Here is a 20077-nt window from a genome sequence, read left to right as displayed (position 1 = left end):
TCCGCTTTTTTATCGACAAATTTTGTTCAGCGATGAGGCTCATTTCTGGTTGAATGGCTACGTAAATAAGCAAAATTGCCGCATTTGGAGTGAAGAGCAACCAAAAGCCGTTCAAGAACTGCCCATGCATCCCGAAAAATGCACTGTTTGGTGTGGTTTGTACGCTGGTGGAATCATTGGACCGTATTTTTTCAAAGATGCTGTTGGACGCAACGTTACGGTGAATGGCGATCGCTATCGTTCAATGCTAACAAACTTTTTGTTGCCAAAAATGGAAGAACTGAACTTGGTTGACATGTGGTTTCAACAAGATGGCGCTACATGGCACACAGCTCGCGATTCTATGGCCATTTTGAGGGAAAACTTCGGAGAACAATTCATCTCAAGGAATGGACCGGTAAGTTGGCCACCAAGATCATCCGATTTGACGCCTTTAGACTATTTTTTGTGGGGCTACGTCAAGTCTAAGTCTACACAAATAAGCCAGCAACTATTCCAGCTTTGGAAGACAACATTTCCGAAGAAATTCGGGCTATTCCGGCCGAAATGCTCGAAAAAGTTACCCAAAATTGGACTTTCCGAATGGACCACCTAAGACGCAGACGCGGTCAACATTTAAATGAAATTATCATCAAAAAGTAAATGTCATGGACCAATCTAACGTTTCAAATTAAGAATCGATGAGATTTTGCAAATTTTATGCGTTTTTTTTTTTTAAGTTTTCAAGCTCTTAAAAAATCACCGTTTATATGAGTTGTCTTTCTGAACACAATATTCCGTCAAAGAGTTGATCTTCTTTTATTTTTCAAGACTAAATTCACCAAAAATGTGACGTTGAAGGTTGTAGTTTGTTTGACTTCATTTCTTGCAGTCCCTGTATTTTAAAAGACATTAATACTTAACTTCTTCTCAAAAAATGTTCCTCGTAATGAAGAAGCAGAGGCCCAATTGCTGCATACGGTGCTGAACTCATTCATAATTTACGGTCATCACTAAAACTCGCCAATAAAGCTTATTTATAATTAATTTACAGACCAAACTGAAGATGTTTGAAACTGACACAAAAATTAAACTTTCGGAAGTTGCCAAAATTAGTATTTCTTAAACTTGATAAAGAAAAATATAGTAGACAGTTTACGTATGGTATTGATATATGTTTGGATTTTAAAATCACATGCCTATTAATTATTCATAATTTATTTCTCTTATAAGCAAGACTTCTTGCATATATAAAGGGTCTGTGATCGACAGATCTTTTATTTTACTTTCCATTTATATGAAATATTATTGAAAAACTCGCTTGACTTATGAAAGACTCAAAAAATTAACTCTTCTACTATCTCTTTATAAAATCAAAATCCAAGACAAAAGCATCGCATTGCCTTTAAAAGCTAAGTAATTAAAACTGCAAAAAGTTCCCACACTGTCAACACGATGAGGAACTGATTTCTGCACAAGTCGAAGCCAGAATGGAAGGTACCAATTTTAATTTAGCACAACCCAACAAAAAAAATCAAACAAAAAGAATTCCGTCAGATATGAAGACGTTTCCCATCAAGCCCATTTAAGCACCACCACTAAGTATACATAAGTATGTATATAAAGAAAGGATATGTTAAACCTAACATATATACTCATCATCATCAGACTTATTATATACCTTAATTTATATAACCATGGTCATATATATTTCATCTCATCATTTTCACACATATAACCACAAATATACCATTTAGTCGGTCTTATTCAGACATTTTTGTGGTTCTTATCCAATCAGAGAGAAGAGTGTCTTCAAAACAAAGCTAAAACAACAACACCAACAAAAAATAAAAATTCAAAGAAAATACTGCCAAATAATGATGATGATGGTAAGGAATTTTTATTTTTTTATTTAAACTTTTTAAAAAACACATTTTTGTTGTTTTGTATCTTCCTTTTTTTTTGTTGATGCCTCATGATCCACACACAACATTCTCACTTTAAAATTTTTCACGGAACTTATTTTGTTTTTTTCTGGTGTGCATATTCTTGTACCTCGTACCGTACCTACCTTTGGAGGTTTTATGAGTTTTTAAGTTGTCGTTGCCTTGAAATAAACTTGGTTATAATGAAGTTTCTCTTCCTTCATTCAGAAGGTTATATGTACGACATACGTTAAAGTTTTATTCCATTCACTGCAGCTAATCAATCAACCGATCGTGGACATAGCAACTTCTTCATCATCGCCATTACCATCATCGTATCGACGAATTGGGAACCAAAACCAATGCAGAAATTGCATATCCACGATATTGGATGGAATTTCGAAAGAGTTACACGAGTTAAATTCAGTTTTTGAAAGAAAAAGGCGAATGGGAGGATCACATGACTTGGAACATGTATAAAATGTGTTGAGTACATAAAATCGCAAAAATATGATCGTGGTCGGTGGTCGATATGGTGATTCAAAAAAATGTTGATGTTGTTGTTTACGTTCTGACAAAAACAATTGGGTCGCCTAATTTTGTGGTTGAGCTTGAATGAAAATTTGTGGATTCAATGAAGCGATATTAATTACACGAAAATACATTTTTAAAAATGTAAAAAAAAATAAATGAATAACAACTTTATTGCGTCGTACGAAAAAAAAATTAGGTTAAATTGATCGCATATCGATCAAAATTATGACGGAAAAATTCTCTCCGCACAGTGACGTGGTAAAAAATGTTTCGCAAAATATAAATAATTAATAATTATTGTTTTATTTTTAGAATTAATTTTTATTTTATGTTTATCTATTTTGCACTTAAAAATTATTAATGCAAATCATTTTTGGTAATACAACTTTGATTTTTGTCTATTTTAGTTTGAATATTTGAATATTATTTATATTTTTTATTGAATATTGCAATATTTTAACAAACATTTGTTTAAACTGTTGCTAAAACAGATCAATCTTTATTTTTTTTTAAATTGAACACAAATCTAAATATTCTGCCATTAATAAAACATTGTTCACATGTTTAAATGTGGTATTTTTGTTTATAAATGATAAATAATTATAAAACGACACGCGTTAATAACTTGCCATTAGTCTACATATAGTAAGTTTGAAGAAATATGTCTCCTTGGTCTTGAGTCAAAAACCATTTTTTAAGTTCTCAATTGATATCTAAAAACAACAATTTTGTGCATGTAATACAATATTTATGATTTCAATTTCTGTTTTTGTTTCCGAGATATTTTTGTAGAAAAACAATGTTTAACAATTTTTAGTAAAATATTTTGAAAATATATATTTCTTATAAAAAATACGGATAACATAACAAAATTATTTTATGATAACGATATTTAAATAGAATGAAACAAATTTTAAATCTACACTTTAATTATAATCTATACCTTAATATAATTATAAATATAAATATTTAAGTAATTTTTTTTTTTTGTATAAAATACTGACAACTGGAAATCTGCAGAAATGTCTCTTATTTGTTAAAAACATTTTTAATTCTACAAATCGAACTGATTACAAAAACTTTCTGTTTGGTTCAAAAATTTTTAAAAATGTCTGTATTAAGAATAATGAATCTTAAAACTATGTTTTTATATATAACTTATATAACTTAAATTTTAAAAATTAAAAATAAACCAACAAAATAAGTTTGTCTTCAAAATTTAAACGCCATTTCATTTCGCAAAAAAATTTAATAAATTAATTTTATTCGAAAATCGCTCGAGCTTTTGTTTTTAATGAATTTTTTTTATAAAATTTTGTTAATTTTTTGTTCAAACAGTTTTTTAGTATGCAGTTATCAAGAACTTATTAATTAATGTTTTAAAATTGGTTTTCATAAAAAAATTATGACCTTTCTTCGAAATATCGAATATTCAAAAAAAAAAAAAATTAAATTTATATTGTTTGCTTGACCATAGATTTTATTAGAATAGGTTAATTAATAATTGAAACACTTAAAGCCGGATTGACGGTTCTGTTCTTCTGAAGCAATATTAATAAACGCCAAGTAAAGAACACACATTTTAAAGTTTTAAAGTTATTTTTGAGAAATTTCAAATTTTCGATTTTGTCAATTTTAAGTCACAAACAAAAAATTAAATATACGCCTAGGCGAATCTGCTTAAAACTTTATTTTTTCTTTCCGTAGCAAGTCATGTTATCGGTCCGATTTGTCAAATTGAACATTTTGACATTTCTCGACGTTTCAAGGTCCCTTTAGTCTAAATAGAATTTTTTTAGAGGGATGTCTGTGCGTGCGTGCGTACGTACGTCCATACGTTCGCGACATTTTTTCGTCGGCCATAGCTCAAGAATGAAAAGAGATATCGACTTCAAATAAATTTTATTATACAGATAATAATGCAAGAAGATGCGCAAAGGACTCTCAACAAAACTACGTGGGTGGTTTTTAGCGACAGCAATTTTAAAAAAGGGTGAATATTTTGGTTTACCCAAAATATCTCACGAACCAATAACGTAGAAACTTGAATTAAATTTTGTATTATGTATTGTTACGTGATAAAAAAAAAAACAAGTACATTTTTTTAAAAAATCGAATCCAATTAACGTTTTTTTATAAATAAAAAAACTGAAAAAAATGACTGTCACTTCGAAAATTTTATGTACAAAATAATTGTATCTCCAAAACAATTTCCTGCAAAGAAGAATAACGTTTTTAAAAATTGGTAACATTTTTAGAAAAATCGAAGTGTCAGTTTTTTTTATAAAAAAATAAAAACCTAAAGAACAATTACTAAAAGTTGGTAAAAATAGATTGTCAGCTCAAATATCTCTTCAAAAATATGCGATTATGGCTTTCAACTAATTTTATCTTTCAGTAATGTTTTTAAAACATTCTGTACAAAAATCGAATTTACAGTTTTCGTACAAAAAATAAAAAAAAACTAAAACAAATTTTATAAAAGTTCGTAAAAATTTATTTTCGACATAAATATCTTTTCAAAACTTTAAGCTATTGTCTCTGATCTAATTTATATTTAAAAAAAATTGTTGTCAGCACTCAGTCAAATTTTGAGGAAAATCGAATAGATAGTTTTATGAGAAAAAATAAAACTTAAAAAAATCAAATATCTTTTCAAAAATTTGAGATATTGGTTTTAAATGTTTTATCTTATAAAAAATTTTATTTTCAATATTAAATTAAATTTTGAGAACAATTAAACTGATAGTTTTTTTTAAATAAGAACCTAAACAAAACATTACTAAAAATTAGTAAAAATTGAGGCTTTAGTAATTTTCGACTCAATTATCTTTTCAGAAATTTAAAATTGTGACTTGAAGCTTATTTTATTTTATAAGAAATATTGACAGTTTTACAGAAAATAAGAACCTAAACAAAACAATAATAAAACTTTGAAAATATTTACTTTCGACTAAAATAACTTAAATTTAAAAATGTTGGTTTCAAACTATTTTTATCTCACAGAATATTGTTTTCGATACTCAGTAAGTTTTGTATAAATATAAAAAAAACAAAATCTACAAAAAAATAGTACGAAAAAATGGTAAAAATTGATGTTCGGTTTTCAATATCTCGTGAATAATGGAAGATATTGACTTCAAATTAATTTCATTCATCGTATTTATATTTGTTTCTATAAGAGATTACAACTTTTTTGAAATGCTTCTTGGAAAAAATTAGTATTTGACTAAAAATCTCGTTAACTAAAATAGATTTTGAAATCAAGCAATTTGATCATATTATGCAGAATATTGTTGGTATTTTAATTTTTTTTTAAATAACTGAACTGACATCTTTTTTACCAAAAATCGAAAACCTACAAACCTTTTAAGCAAGGCAAATGCACAGACGAGATATCAGTGTGGTTCGCATCCCAACTCAATCGGCCCAATGGTCATAAGTCACAATTAAAAATTATTTTTCGTATATGGGTGACTAAAGCTTTATTTTAGTTTTAAACTAATAATTAACTATGTTTTTTTTCTTAAATATGTTTTTTTGTGCAAGACGAGTTATTTATTTTGTCCTTAAATCTGAACTAACTAGCGGTTTGAAAAAATCTAGTTTGTTTGCATATTTCTAATGTAGGCACAACTAAATACATGCTCTGTGAAGGATTTTACAGAAAACATGCTAGTTTACGAGATATCGAGCTTCAAACACGGCCCAACCCTGCCTATTTATTTGTTACATTTACGTTTAAAGGCGTTTACCGAAAAGTAGTGTTTTTAAAAATTATTCTGGCATGATTTTGGAAAAACTATAGAAGACATTGTAAATCTGTAAAGTATTACTTATTCATAAAACATCTCTCAAGGTCTAAGCACAGTCTTTTTTCGAGTTTTACAGTTTTTTTAGATTAAAAAACATGGTCAAATCGCTGCCATTTTGTGAAATTTTCAATTATTCAAAAAATCTTGTATCTAGGCCTAATCAACGTTCTAAAAATTCAGTTTAACATTTTTTGATGTTGTTTGAAGGTGAAGATGAGATATCGTGCCAGCCGTTCTACTCCGTCGTACCGACAGTAGCGGCGCTTTCAACGACCGACGCGTCAAGGTCAAATTTTACCAGTGTTTTTGTTTTTCATTAAAGTTCAAGAATTGACTAATCAAATAAAAAATGTTGTTCAAATATCATGTTTTGTTCTTTTTGCAATCCATCTAAATAATAGGCCCGAATGTAGAAGTCCCCTTGAAACAGTTAACACAAAATGTATCTATAAATATAAAAATAAATAAATAAATTAGGTGGCGCAACAGCCCGTAGACTAGGCCAAGTTCTAGGCAATTCAGGGTTATAACGGACTTACAGTTTCTTTGCCGAACCTCAACGAAAAATTTGAGAAAAAACTTTTCTTGACTTTCTAAGAAGATTTGTCAAATCCTCGCAAATACTAGTACCCGTGAAAAAAAAAATAAGTGGATCAGGCAGGGATTGAACGCAATACCCCGCGGATGATAATCCTACGCACTTTTTTAAATTCATTTTTCTTCATTCATTCTTAAAACTGGACAGAAATAAGTTAGATTAAAACTAGACTTATTAACCAAGTCCTGCTCACTAACCATCACGCCACGGGTACCTACTATTGTATCTGTTTTACGTAATTTTTAGTTTTCAGTTTATTTCTTCACTCTCGAAAGAAAGATTCAATTTTTAAATTTAAAAAAATGTATTTTCTTCTGAAAAATTTTGAAAATATAAAACAGCCACAGGTTCTACGATATAAATTTTGTGTAATGAGTATTACTCAAATTTTCTGGTATTGAGAAAATAAATTTTACATATTCGCTTTACTTAAAATCTTGATTTTTGAAAAACTTATTTTTAAAAGAAAACATTTTTTCCACGTATCAGATCTTTCACTTTTAACATAATTATATTTTCATCCTGTCTTTCAGATTTCATCAAAATGTTTTGCAAAAGAAAAATAAATAATGTAATAATTGAAATGCCATAATAAGAGTGCCCACGTGCCCACACATTAGGTAAGTACTCATTGAATACGAAATTACATATTATTATTATAATGCATTTTATCAATCAATTCAATCAGAGAATGGATTTAAAAATAAATACCATAATTAAATAAGAACATCATGTTCCTGTAACTACCTACACAACATAAAAAAAAAGATACTAAAGATCGATAGCCCGTAATATTCCTGACAGCATGTATACGATTCGAGTATGTCAGGTTCATTAAATTCATAATGTACTCGAGTTTAAATTGACTTTTGATAAGAATCGATATTTAAAAACTGAACATGTAGGTGCTATGAGTCCAAGTGCATTTGATTGTATACGTATGCTAAAGAAAATACAACAATTTAATTTGTTGCTACTGTTAGATACATATATCATAAGATATTTCAACGATTGTATTTTTATAAATGTAATTTTGAGTATCTTTTGAGTAAACCCATAAATTGCAGGCCAAAATCTTAAACTTCTAACTTGTTATTATGGTAAGTGGACGGATATAATAGAAATGAAAGCCAAATAAGTTAGCTATAAAATATTCGTCGATTAAAAAGCTATTTTTAAGATAATTGGTGGATATTTTATAGTGACCATTAAAATGTGAATGTGACAGAGTTACAAGTTTTTAATTTATGGGTGTCTCCGTTTTTATGTTTACAAGTATATTAATTTTCTAAATAATGAAAACTCTTAAGACCATAAGTTTTCAAAAAGCTTAATTTTGAATGGTAACCAATTCTCTTAAAACAGAGTGTGTCACATTTTATTTTGCTTCACTTTGCTTATTCTTGAAAGTTAGCTTTATTTTACGGTACTTAAAATGGGCTAGTGATATACTTGGTCTGAAAACTGTTGGCCACTGTTACTTTTTGACCATGCAATAAAGTGTAATGGATATTGAGTGGGTTCTTAGTTTCTCAAATATAACAATTTGTTTTAAAAGTGGTGCTTGATTATTTTATTATCTGGTTTGAATTCGAATCATCTTTATCAAGGTTTCGTTCTTAGATGCAAAATTGTGTTTTCCCTTTTTCTAAGCAAGTTAGTGATTATTGGCCTCAGAAATGATTTATACCTCTCCGTTACTGCACAAATGCAATGTCCGTTCTTTTATTCAAAATTTGCACAAACCAACGAGTACCCTATGGATTTCGTGAGTGGTAGATCTGCTACAAATTAATTGTCGTTTTTTACTCAACATTTGTCAAATGCCTTGAAATCTAGTTTTCAGGTTGATGTAATTTAACTGATTTCCGGAAAGCGTTTGATAGTATTTGTATTTGTTTTCAAAAACTCAATATATTCGGTCTTCATTCAACTTTTATCAAGTGAATTTCAAGCTATTGGATTAATAGAAAACAAGTTGTGAAAATTTTGGACTCGCTGTCAACAAAAACAATATATGTAATGAACCATCTGGTGTTCCACAAGGGAGCCATCTTGGTCCATTGTTGTTTTTGATTTTTCATGAATGAATTACCATTATACTTGAATTTTACAAATGGTCTATTATGTGTAGATGATTTTAAAATGTTTGCAATTGTTAAAAGCAACAAAGATTGTTTATTAATACAGAATTATATTGATACTATGAACGATTGGTGTAAAAGTAATCATCTTTCGCTTAACACCAATAAATGTAGTCGTATGACTTTTTCTCGATATCATACTATTATTTAAAACAAATATAATATTTTAAATGGCGTCTTATGAAGATTTTCGTAGATTAAGGAGCTCGGTGTAATATTCAATGACAAATTAAATTTCTCTGGACATAATATAGATTACGTTATTGCTAAAGCGAATTCAATGTTGGGCTTTCTTAAAAGAAATGGTGCCGAATTTTCGAATCCGTCAATATGTCTCTACGTCCTCATTTGGAATATGCTTCAGTTGTATAGGACCCTCATTATACAGTTTCCAAAAATCCTATCGAGAAAGTTCAAAAGTCTTTTACGAAATTTTTAGTTCGCCAACTTAAATGGAATTTATATTCAATGCCTTGTTATTCTTCAAGATGCGCTTTAATTTATTTTATTAAATTGACAATTCCTCTAAGAGTAATTCTTGTCCTGAAAAGGGTTTTCCCAAATTCCTTCTGTCGTGCCGATTGCGAATAGAAAGTGTATGAAAGGTTGAGAGTTGTAGATCACTGATTCTGTAACTAAATAAATGTGTTTACATTTTTGATCTCAGTGAGGTTGTTTGAAAGGGGAATAGCAAAATAAGAGATACCTAACTCCACATTCTCGAAGTGCGGCTGAAAAAGATTCTCTATACTCGATCTAACGTCCAAAATTGCGCTTTTGGATTGCCTTATGGACATTCCTTTAAGTTTGAGTACTAAAACAATTGTTTTAGGGGATTGAAGCAACCGGATAGATCGATAAAACATTACAAAAACATTTTCTAAAGCCTTGTAAAAGAAATTATATTTTTGCATTGAATATTTGTAAAGTTGTTTGGTTTTAAAGTCTTTAATCATAAAATATGTTTATAATATTAACCAAACACTTTTTTGACATAATTCTGAAAACTTAATACCTACTCATAATTGTATGCTCCAACTGTACACCATCACTACAACCGCCTACAAAATTCAAATTGTTTAAAACAAGTTAAAAATATTCCCCTCAAAAATAGTTAGTACGTAAAGTTATTTAAAACATACCTCTTTCTACTGTTGAATTCCACATGAATTCTATAAAACCGTCAGAAATGAAGTTATGTTTTCTTGAAAACATTGTTGGAATCGAAATAAAATTAAAACAATCCTCAGAAATATTCACATAGTTCATATGGTTCTAAGGACAATAAATAAGAACAACAAAAACTATAAAAAAAATAATAGAATTTAACTATTTTTCTCATAATAATTCTCATTCTCCTTTAAAATTCTATTCGAATAAAAAAAAAGAAGAAAAAATTAAAAATATTTAGCCTGTGATTTTCCAAATTCCATAGAAAATATTTTCACCCTGGAATTTCTGTCCAACTTTTCGCAAGCATTACACAGCGAACAACAACGAACCAAAAAAAGAAGAAAAAAAGAGAACATTCCGGTTGAAGAAACCACAATAAGGATTGTTCAGCGAACAATGTAGAATGCAATGCTTGAAGCTTCAACATCAACATCAACATCAGCCATGGGAAGCGCACCTCATCATACCCCTCATTTTATATGAACCTTGATTTTAACTGGTGGTGGCGCGGTGATGAGTGACACCCATCCGTCCAACCATCCATCCATCCATCTATACATCCATCCATCTACCTATCTATCTAACCATTCATCTATCTATGCCTTATTTCATGTGGGGCTTTTGGTTTAGTCTTGAAGATTGGAATGTCTGCCATTCCTGCGTTGTGTGGTGCAAAAGTGGTGCAGCGCAGCACAATGAGGACGATGATGAGGACAACGACAACGACAACGACTACGATGACGATGATGATGTCGAAGACGACGAAGTTTGTTCACCATATCAGAACTTTTAAGCCTTCTCAACATTAACAATGACTGCATCAAGCATATCAAGGACTTATAGACGTTATATTGTGTTGTGCTGAGAGTTGTGTGAAAAGGGCGTTACTTTACTTGAGCTGAGATTGCATTCCTTTTCATATAAATTGTATGGAAGCCACAAACTCTTGGTTATCTGTTGATACCTTTACTTCCTTTTGCACCATCATCATATCAGGCTCCCCCAAAAAGTGTTCCCTTATTTTTTGACTGGAAATGGTCACAATCTAAAGGCACACTGAGAAGTTTTTCCCCATTTATTGCCAGAAGGGAATCTTCTTGGCTTTATTATACGGTGGTATAGAGGAAACATCTGAATTGCCTCTGTATGCGCTTGCGTTAGCTCGAGGAGAAAGGAGGAAACACGTCAGAGAGGAGCAGGTAGGTGGAGCCAACGCCAACGTAGCCAATATGCACTTAAATTTAAACAACAATATACCAAGCCAAGTCTATATGGCTTCCAGAATTCAGATAAATGTAGGTATAATGTACTCAGCTAGAATTTATAATGAACCAACATGAGGAAGTCCGAAAATCTTATCCGAAAAACCAATTTCGGAATTCTTGCGGGCGGGCCTCGAATTTCTGTTGGTTGTGTGAAGATGATGACGATGTTGATAGTGATGATGATGATGATGATGACGACGACGATGCGATGCTCCACTCTTCATGATTCATTGCCTAATAGATCCTTGAGGCATATTGATGAGCCTCTTTAGTTGTATATGCTGTGTCTTCATGGTTGATGGTTTTCTTTCTTCTTTTGCTCTGAGCCTGAGTTGGCAAGTTGAACTTATTTGCACACAGTTCAGTTCTCAACTGTTTACATATATACTTAACCATCTCAAAAACAATCCGCAGGACTGATGAGGATTGGAACTTGAGGGACTGCAACTCTGGCTGAATGTTCATACTTTACCCAGGTAAAGGTATGTAAAAAAGGCTTAAGAGCAGATCTTGAGGTTTTTTTTTCTATATAAGAGCTGCTGTGGGTAGAGACTAGAGGAAGGTATAGGGTAAGGTAATTGCCCTATTCAACCCAATTAGGATAATATAGGTATTCCGCAATGTTGTTGGTGCGATCGTCATGGTAATTGATGATGATGAAAACTGTCGTCTCCACTTAAAGAAAGATTGGCTATATAACCAGATATTTAAATTAAGGACTTGACAGTGAACATCTAAAGAGGGACAGAGATTTCGTTTTATGTATATTTTGCTCGTATACGATGATTTTTTATTTAATTTTATTTTTATATACATCAAGAAAATAAATTACAACAAATTTACAAGTTCGTGCTTAATTCTTGTTTGTGCTGTTTTTTGATTATCATAAGGCTTTAATTTGTCAAATATTAACAAGTGACAATGAAGAGGTAATTAGTGATGCTTTGTTGAAGTGTATGCAGTAAATGGCTACTTTAAAGCTTTTCAGTATCATTGTCACCATATGGAACTTCAGCCTTTGTAAGGGACAAGACACGTTTGTTCATTTGGACAGTTTTTAAGCGTGTTCTTCAAAAATGTATGCTAAAAATAATAATCAGTTCAGGGCTCAGTCTATACAAAATAATGATTGGAAAATCACCAAATATGAATGAATGAACAAGAATCCAAAGATTATACAAAGCCAATGTTTTTGAATTCCATTTCTAACACGCTATAGAAAGGTATTGTGTCGATTTGCTGAATTGGAAATTCTTAAAAGGTTTCACTTGCAACAGATTGCATTTGGAAAAGCTTTCTATCGATGCAGCTTTTAACTTAATTAATAAAAAAAGAAACTGAAACATTATCCATTTTTCAAGAGTTTCCTGGTCACGTTATTTCTAGTAGAAGGCAACGCAATTGGGCACCGATATCGAGGTATTGTGATTTAAAACTTGTAGACAGTTCTAAACCTCATTCATAAAAAGAATCTGCTGCTGCCACCGTAACCCTTGGGGCTATTCGGCTAATATCGTTTACTTGAAGAGTTTTAGTTTTTAAGCAATAAATTCTTGCATAAATCCAAATCCTAGAAAAATACAGCTTGAAACTGTTAAAAAATGTTTATACTGAAATATCTTGGAAACGAAAAAATAGTATTGACTTGATAACAGCATTAAGTTTTATAACCAATAATGGTATTAAAAATTAGTAAGGTTAAAAAAGAAGATCCATTGCCAGATTTTGCCAAAATAAAATTAAAACTACTAAATTTTTTAAACATCGCAAATATAAGGATCACCAATCGGCAGTTAAGGGTGTGTGCTGCATTCCACCCTCTTTTAACGATTATTTAAACAATGTTTTCAAAAACAATGGTGTCCCTACCAAGCAATCTAATCCATTACAATTTTCTCAAAAAGTCATTGCGGAATGCAATAGAATTTCTAAGTTTAGTAAAAATTAAGTTGTTCAATGTTTTTTCATAAAATAAAAATAAGGAAACGTTGCTGTGAAACCTAAAATGATGAAAGTACTTATACACTTTATTGTATCACAGATATTTATATCGTTACAAATTGCTTGTGTTTGCGTTCAAGTGAGATTCAGAAGCATGGACTATGATAAAAGCGGATGAAAGCAGCTTGGGTCGTTTTTAAAGAAAAGTGTTTCGTGTGATCTACGGTCCTGTATGCATAGAAGGGAGTTGATGTACGTACTGTACCGCGAAGTAGACTTAGGGTAAAAGCTTAACGACTTAGATGGCTGGGTCACGTAGAAACCAATGCTTCTGCCAGGAAAGTCTTCGAATCCATACCCTCAGAAACAGCGCAGTAGAGGAAGACCGCGAATCGGGTGGCACGCACAAGTGGAAAGTGACCTCACCCAACTTGGAGATGTAGAAGTTTGTGGGTTGTTTTCGTTGAGTGGATAGTTTATGGTAAGTCTGTTCCCACGATCAGAGCAACCTATTTTCATGATGTTTCAAAGCCGGCTATGCAAATTTTGTTTCCTGACGCCATCAAATTCGAAGATGAACTCCACGAATTAGTGAAACGTCACTTTACAACGGAGGAATTTGGTGTTATGGCGCCTAAGGCTGATTTGGTTAGTAAAGAAACAAGTCGTGCTCTTATCATCATGGAGAGTACTATCAAGTATGTCAACAATCGGTATGAAATTGGTTTGTTATGGGATGCTGACGATGTGAAGCTGCCATATGTTTCTCGATGGCGTTTAGTCAACTTATTTCATTGGAGAAGTCGTTAAAGAAAAAACCACACCCCTTAGAGTGGAAAAACAATCATATGCTTAGTCTGTTAACAAAGGGCTATGCGAGGATTGCCTCTGCGGAAGAGCTTCATCGTTGAAAATCCAAACAAGAGCCGTCCAAAACCCAGAGATGTGGCTGATTTTGCAGCAAAGGTGTTTGGGGTCTCTTTAAATTCTCATTTACTCAAGGGTTCTGACAACATAGTGTCTCTTCACGCCGGTTTTTTCAAGCTTCAAGAACGCAAGGTAGCAGTAAATGCTGACGTTAAGGAAATGTTCTACCAGATTAGAATAAAACCTGAAGACCAGCATTGTCAGCGCATTCTCTGGAGGGATGGAGATACAACGAAGATGCCCACAGTTTAAATCATGGAAGTGATGATGTTTGGCCCTAGGTGTTCTCCTGTGTGTGCCCGATTTGTAAAAAAACTTTCATACTAACAAGTTCAAACATGAATTTCCGGATGCTGTAGATGGTTTAGTTAACCGGACCTATTTTGACGATTACTTCAACCGCCATGATACTGTGGAAGAAATCTAATCAGTCACAAAAGATTCCATTCAAATTTGTCAATGGGTTTCGAGTTGGTAAACGTCCAATCAAATCGTTTGGATTTTTTTAAACAAGTTCCAGAGAAAAATCTTGATGCATAGATCCAAAAAAATCTGACAGTCACATAAAAAAAATGTTGGGTTTGTATTGGCTTCCTAATTTCGGTCTTTTTACTTATAGGATTCCAGATGATGGTTTGTTAAAGAAGATGTTAACTTCAAAGAGCTCAATATCTAAACGTGAAATTCTTAAAACTATTATGCGTATTTTCGATCCACTGGGACTTATTTCTCATTATATTATCTGAGGCCGGATAATCCTACAAGAAATTCGAAGGGAAGATTCTAACTGGGAAGAACCAATCTCAAATCATTTAAGGGTCTCCTACCAATTCAGTGCCCAGTCTTGTGGTCTTTGCATACTTGCGCTTTCAAAAAGATGATGCCGTTGAAGTTTCTCTGTGTATGGCTAAAGCAAAGGTTGCGCCATTGAAAAGGTTGTCAGTTCCACGTTTGGAATTACAAGCCGCAGTTCTTGGAGCTCATTTATCCCTAACTATAAGAACTTCTCATTCAATTTCGTGTCGTGAAGTTCTCTTCCTTTGGGACTTCAAACAAGTATTTCCTGGACCAGTTCTTCGGAATATAAGTTTCCCACATTTGTTGCCGTAAGAATCGGAGAGATCTTAGATTCAACTTCTCCTCTACAATGGTATCATATTAGCTCTGAATACAACGTAGCGGATGATGGCACAAAATGGTCTAATCTTCATATGGGGAATTGCGAGTCCGTGTGGTTTAAGGGACCTAATTTCCTAAGAGAACCCTTTGAGTTGTGGCCATTTAAATCAAGCCAATCGAAAAACGTAGAAGCCGTCTTCAGCGAAGCAGATACTAGCGTTATGATTCATACCAGCTAATCAAATATTTCCTTCCTTGTTCATGATCAGTTAAAACCAAGGTTTCAAGCGAATTGGGCTTCTTCAGTGAGAATGATTGCATTTTTACTATGTGCTTAAGACTTTTATTTTAAAAAAGTTATAGAAAAAGAATGTTCATTACACCACCTGAATAAAAACGTGCAGAAGACTGGCTGTTTAGAAAAATTCAGCAAGTTGCCTTTTTGGCTGAATTAAATTCTCTGAGTAAGAGCAAAACAGTTGAGAAGTCGAATTCGCTATAAGATTATTTTACATTCCTGGATGATGAAGGTACTATTTGCATGAGTTCGAGAGCTCAAAAGGCGCTCATTCTGCCGGAAAATCATCCTCTTATCGACATATTTAAGCAATATCATCACGATCGCAACTTTCACACTGGTACAGCTGGAATCGTTTCAGATATACGAGAGAGAACATAAATTATAAGTATTAGGACTGCATTTCAAAGAATCAAAACCTGCTGCAATATGTGTAAGCTTATCAGTGCTAAGCCACAAATGTCAACTTCCAGTCGCTCGTTTATCCTTTGATTCAAGGCCATTAACACACGTTGGGGTGGATTGCTTTGGTCCGCTGCTTATGAGATTTGGAAGAGGAGTTCAAATTGAGCTTTTAAATGACCTGTCTTTGAATCAATGTACTATGCCAGTCCGCCAGTTCTTAATCAACCGAGTTGTTACTAAATTTTTGTAAAGTGATAATGGGCTAAACTTTGTCGGTACAAGAAATCTACTAGAAAAGGATGCCAAAGAAATGAAAGCAGCTCGTTGTAGATACTCAGTAAAATATGAAGGCATAGTGTGGTGATTCATTCCTGAGTATTCAACATGGATGTAAATAGTAAGTTGTACAGTCGAATATCGCAATATTTGATGGCAGAGTTCTCCAAACGATGGTATCTAGAATACTTACCTGAAAAAACATGGCGAACTAAGTGGCATAAGAATATAAAATCAGTTGTTAAAGGTAGTATTGTCATCTTGGTGGAGCCAAACGAAATTAGATCATCATGGAAAATGGGAGAAGTAACTAAAGGGTAACCAGGCCCTGATGGAGTGGTCCGAACCTGTGATGTGCGAATATCGAATGGAATTATAAAGCAGAAGAGATCAGTTAGTCGGCTTGATGTGCTTGATATTGATATTTTGTCTTCACCCTAGTGCTTAGACGGCCCCCGGAATGTCAGCCAGCCTCATACTTAAAATCACAAATATATCTTTTAATAAAGTGGGAACTTATTGTCACGTCTATACAAATTTTCAAAATGCTATCTCTCCTTTTGTATTAATTCATTATTGATAAAGTTGATGCGACTTATTTATTATTATCTTGAATTCATTTTAATTAATGCAGTGGGGCTCATCATCTGCGTACATTTTATTTTAAACATATTGACTTCCATAGAACTTACTATAGGAAGGATAAATCACAAATAACCTACACAATTTGTCGATCGAATTAAATCTAAACAAATTTGGGTTAAATCATTAACGCACAATTTTAAACGACTAAGTAAAATGTTTCAACCACTTTTACCAATTTACTAAGCTAAAAAGACCATTTAGCTTATTTTAAACGACTTTAACATCTTTTTACCTCTTAAAATTCTCCTTAAGTTTAAAGCATGGTATGACTTCTTTAACTTTTAGTAATTTCCTAAATCCAAATAGAATCTGTCATTATAACCACTGGATGAAATGGTCCAGTCTACGCTGGGAGTACCAATTAAAAGGTCCATTTCAGTTTGTCTGCTTTGCTTATTTTCACGAACTGTCACTATTTAGAAATGTTCGCAGGACCGTTTTTCATAAAAGCTGATTAATAAATTACTTGTTAGAAAATCGAATAGAACGATATTTAAAAAGTTGCTCGTTATCAAAATTTTGAGCCCTTAACATTAGGTTCCTTAAAATGTTGGGTCATTGTTTAAAATCTTGAACGTTTTTTTATACATATGTACATGTTTATTTATTTTAATTATTTTTTTAATAAAAACTAATAAAAACACTTGATCGGAGATTAACGCTTGAAGCTTAAGCTTTCTACTTTCTAGAATTTCTAAAGTGTCTTATATTTTAAATGTTTTACTTATGGAGCACTTTGAGAAAAAGAAATTATAACCTCCATCAATAAAAAAACCTAAGTTTGTAGGCAGACATTTGAGATTGACAAAATTCGTACCATAATCATTTTATACCTTTAAACACAAATTGATCTATGCGATATCTTTTCTTATAAATTATTTTTCTTTTTATAAAACCTTAAATTCTTCAGCAAATTATGAATTCTCTCTCGCAAAGAAAACAAAAAATAGCCAGGTTCCTGCATTAGGTGCCTTAATAAACGCCTATCTCACCCTAAATTAGCGCTCTTTTCGTTTTGCGGCAAATTTCTAAAGGCAAACACAAAACCATACGCTTAAACATACCATCACACAACAAAAGCAACGATTTATACAACAACAAACACAAAAAAATTGAACCAAAAAATAAAAACGCTGCTGAGGCTGCATGCTTGATTTGGATCGGACGCTCTAAGCCTTCATATAATAAAAGCAATAATTATATCCTTCGTTGGTGTTCTTCACGCCTTGAAATTACGCAACGGTTTCGTGTCCGACATTCATGTTCCGCCGCATCGCCACCGCCACCACCACCATCACCACCCGGACCAGCATCAACTTCAGCATCAAATTAAAGGAAAAAAAAAAACACAGCCAGGACGATCATCAGCATCAGAATCACCAAACCAACCCAAACATTACGAAATATACGAATATTTTTGGGTTCGTTCGATTAGTTTTCTGTTCACGCAATTTGAAGGCATGCGTCCCCGCGATACTGCTGCCTCTGATGCTGCACTTGAAAGTTTGACCAGTCTGCACACAGTTGGCTGATGGACTCTCCAGACCTGGGCCGGCTCATTCGAACTATAAAAGGGCATCAAAAATGAAGCCATTAAATTTGCTAATTTTTCCATCCCTCAATCATGTTCCTTGCAGCATATCTTTCGTGTGGTATGGTGTGGCGTGGTGTGGTGGTGGTATCTCCCAAGTCCCAGGGCAAACAAAAAAAGGATAACCACTTGATTTTTTTGTTTTTTTTTCCATTTGGTTTGTTTTCAACTCTGGAAGAAGAATCATATCATGCTCGTTCTTTGGCTCAAAGAAGCTGTGAGGCTACGAAGTAGGTGGCCTTTTTCCTCGATGGAAGTCCAAAAGGTTTAAGGCACCTAATAGAAATATGTAGTGTAGTGTATAGCTGTAGGTATTATTTTTATATATACATATATTTTGGATATTCAATTAAATCGTGTTTCAGAAATGAAAACTTTATGCCTGGGATATTAACGATAATCGATTTTGTCTTCGAGGTAAATTTTGGTGTTTTTTTAACCATTCAGTGAGTGTAATAAAATTTTATTAGGTTCATGTTAAAGTTCAAAATTATTAGAAAGATTCTATAGAACGTATTGTTATACTCAAAATTATGTTAAAATATTTAATAACAGTAGTTTTAAAATTTAAGAAACTTAATGCCTCACAGAGTTAAGAAAGGTATACTCATGAATTTAAAGCCAATAAGCCACTGAAAGCCTTACATTTTTTTTTTTTTCAACGGAAAGCATTAAAGATGTGAAGATGAAGATTTTTTCAACTGGCATAGATTTTGGCACTCCGTGGCGGCCATTTTGCTATGGTGACATCTGTCAAATCATTTGTTATTTATTAATTTGCTTGTGCCAAATCATCATGGTAAGTTACACGATCGTAAAGCACGTTCAAATGATAAAACCTTTTATTATGAAAATGAGTGTTCGCTAACGTAAACGTTGAGTGGATTGTGCCCATTTTAGGGAAAACGTGGTAGCCCATCACAGTCGACTTTTCAACGTTTGGTGACCAAATTCAAAACGACCGGTTCAGTAAACGGTCAAGGAACTCAAGATCGGTCGGGAATATCGCCGCGGTCCGTGAAAGTCTACAGCAGAACCTAAGGCAGTCTATTCCTCACCGAGAACAAGAACTCGGCCTTTCGCAAATCCTGGCGAATTTTGCGTCGGGACATAAGCCTAGGCTCGTACAAGATCCGAACGGTCCAGGAGCTCAAATTTCATGACCATAGACAACGCCGTTTGTTCACTGACGGGACTTTGACTCGTTTGGAAGAAAACCCCAATTTTGGCCGAAAAATCATCTTTAGTGAAAAGCACATTTTTGGATGAATGGCTGTGTTAAGAAGCATTAGTGCCGTATATGGTATGACACAAAACCACGCGAGGTTCACGAGGTGATAATGCATCCGTTTAGTGTGGATATTGGGCTGGCTGCGTAATTGCTCTAAGGTCATGTAATTTGACCCCGATATACTTTTTCATGTGGGGTTTCTTGAAGTCGC

At 32.8% G+C, this 20077-nt stretch overlaps 1 protein-coding gene across 1 annotated transcript in view; it reads right to left on the bottom strand.

Moving 5' to 3' along the window:
• Nucleotides 1–11664, bottom strand: part of LOC129950744 (protein Wnt-10b) — an 84110-nt gene extending 72446 nt beyond the window's left edge. Inside the window, exon 1 of the mRNA XM_056062666.1 lies at nucleotides 11537–11664. Within this exon, the coding sequence (XP_055918641.1) occupies nucleotides 11537–11664 (128 nt within the window). The remainder of the gene's footprint in view (nucleotides 1–11536) is intronic.
• Nucleotides 11665–20077: the final 8413 nt, after the last annotated feature.

The sequence above is a fragment of the Eupeodes corollae genome, chromosome 3 (genome assembly GCF_945859685.1).
Source record: "Eupeodes corollae chromosome 3, idEupCoro1.1, whole genome shotgun sequence".
NCBI classification, from domain to species: domain Eukaryota; kingdom Metazoa; phylum Arthropoda; class Insecta; order Diptera; family Syrphidae; genus Eupeodes; species Eupeodes corollae.
Note: the sequence above shows the minus strand (reverse complement) of the source record. Positions and strands in the feature narration are given on the sequence as shown.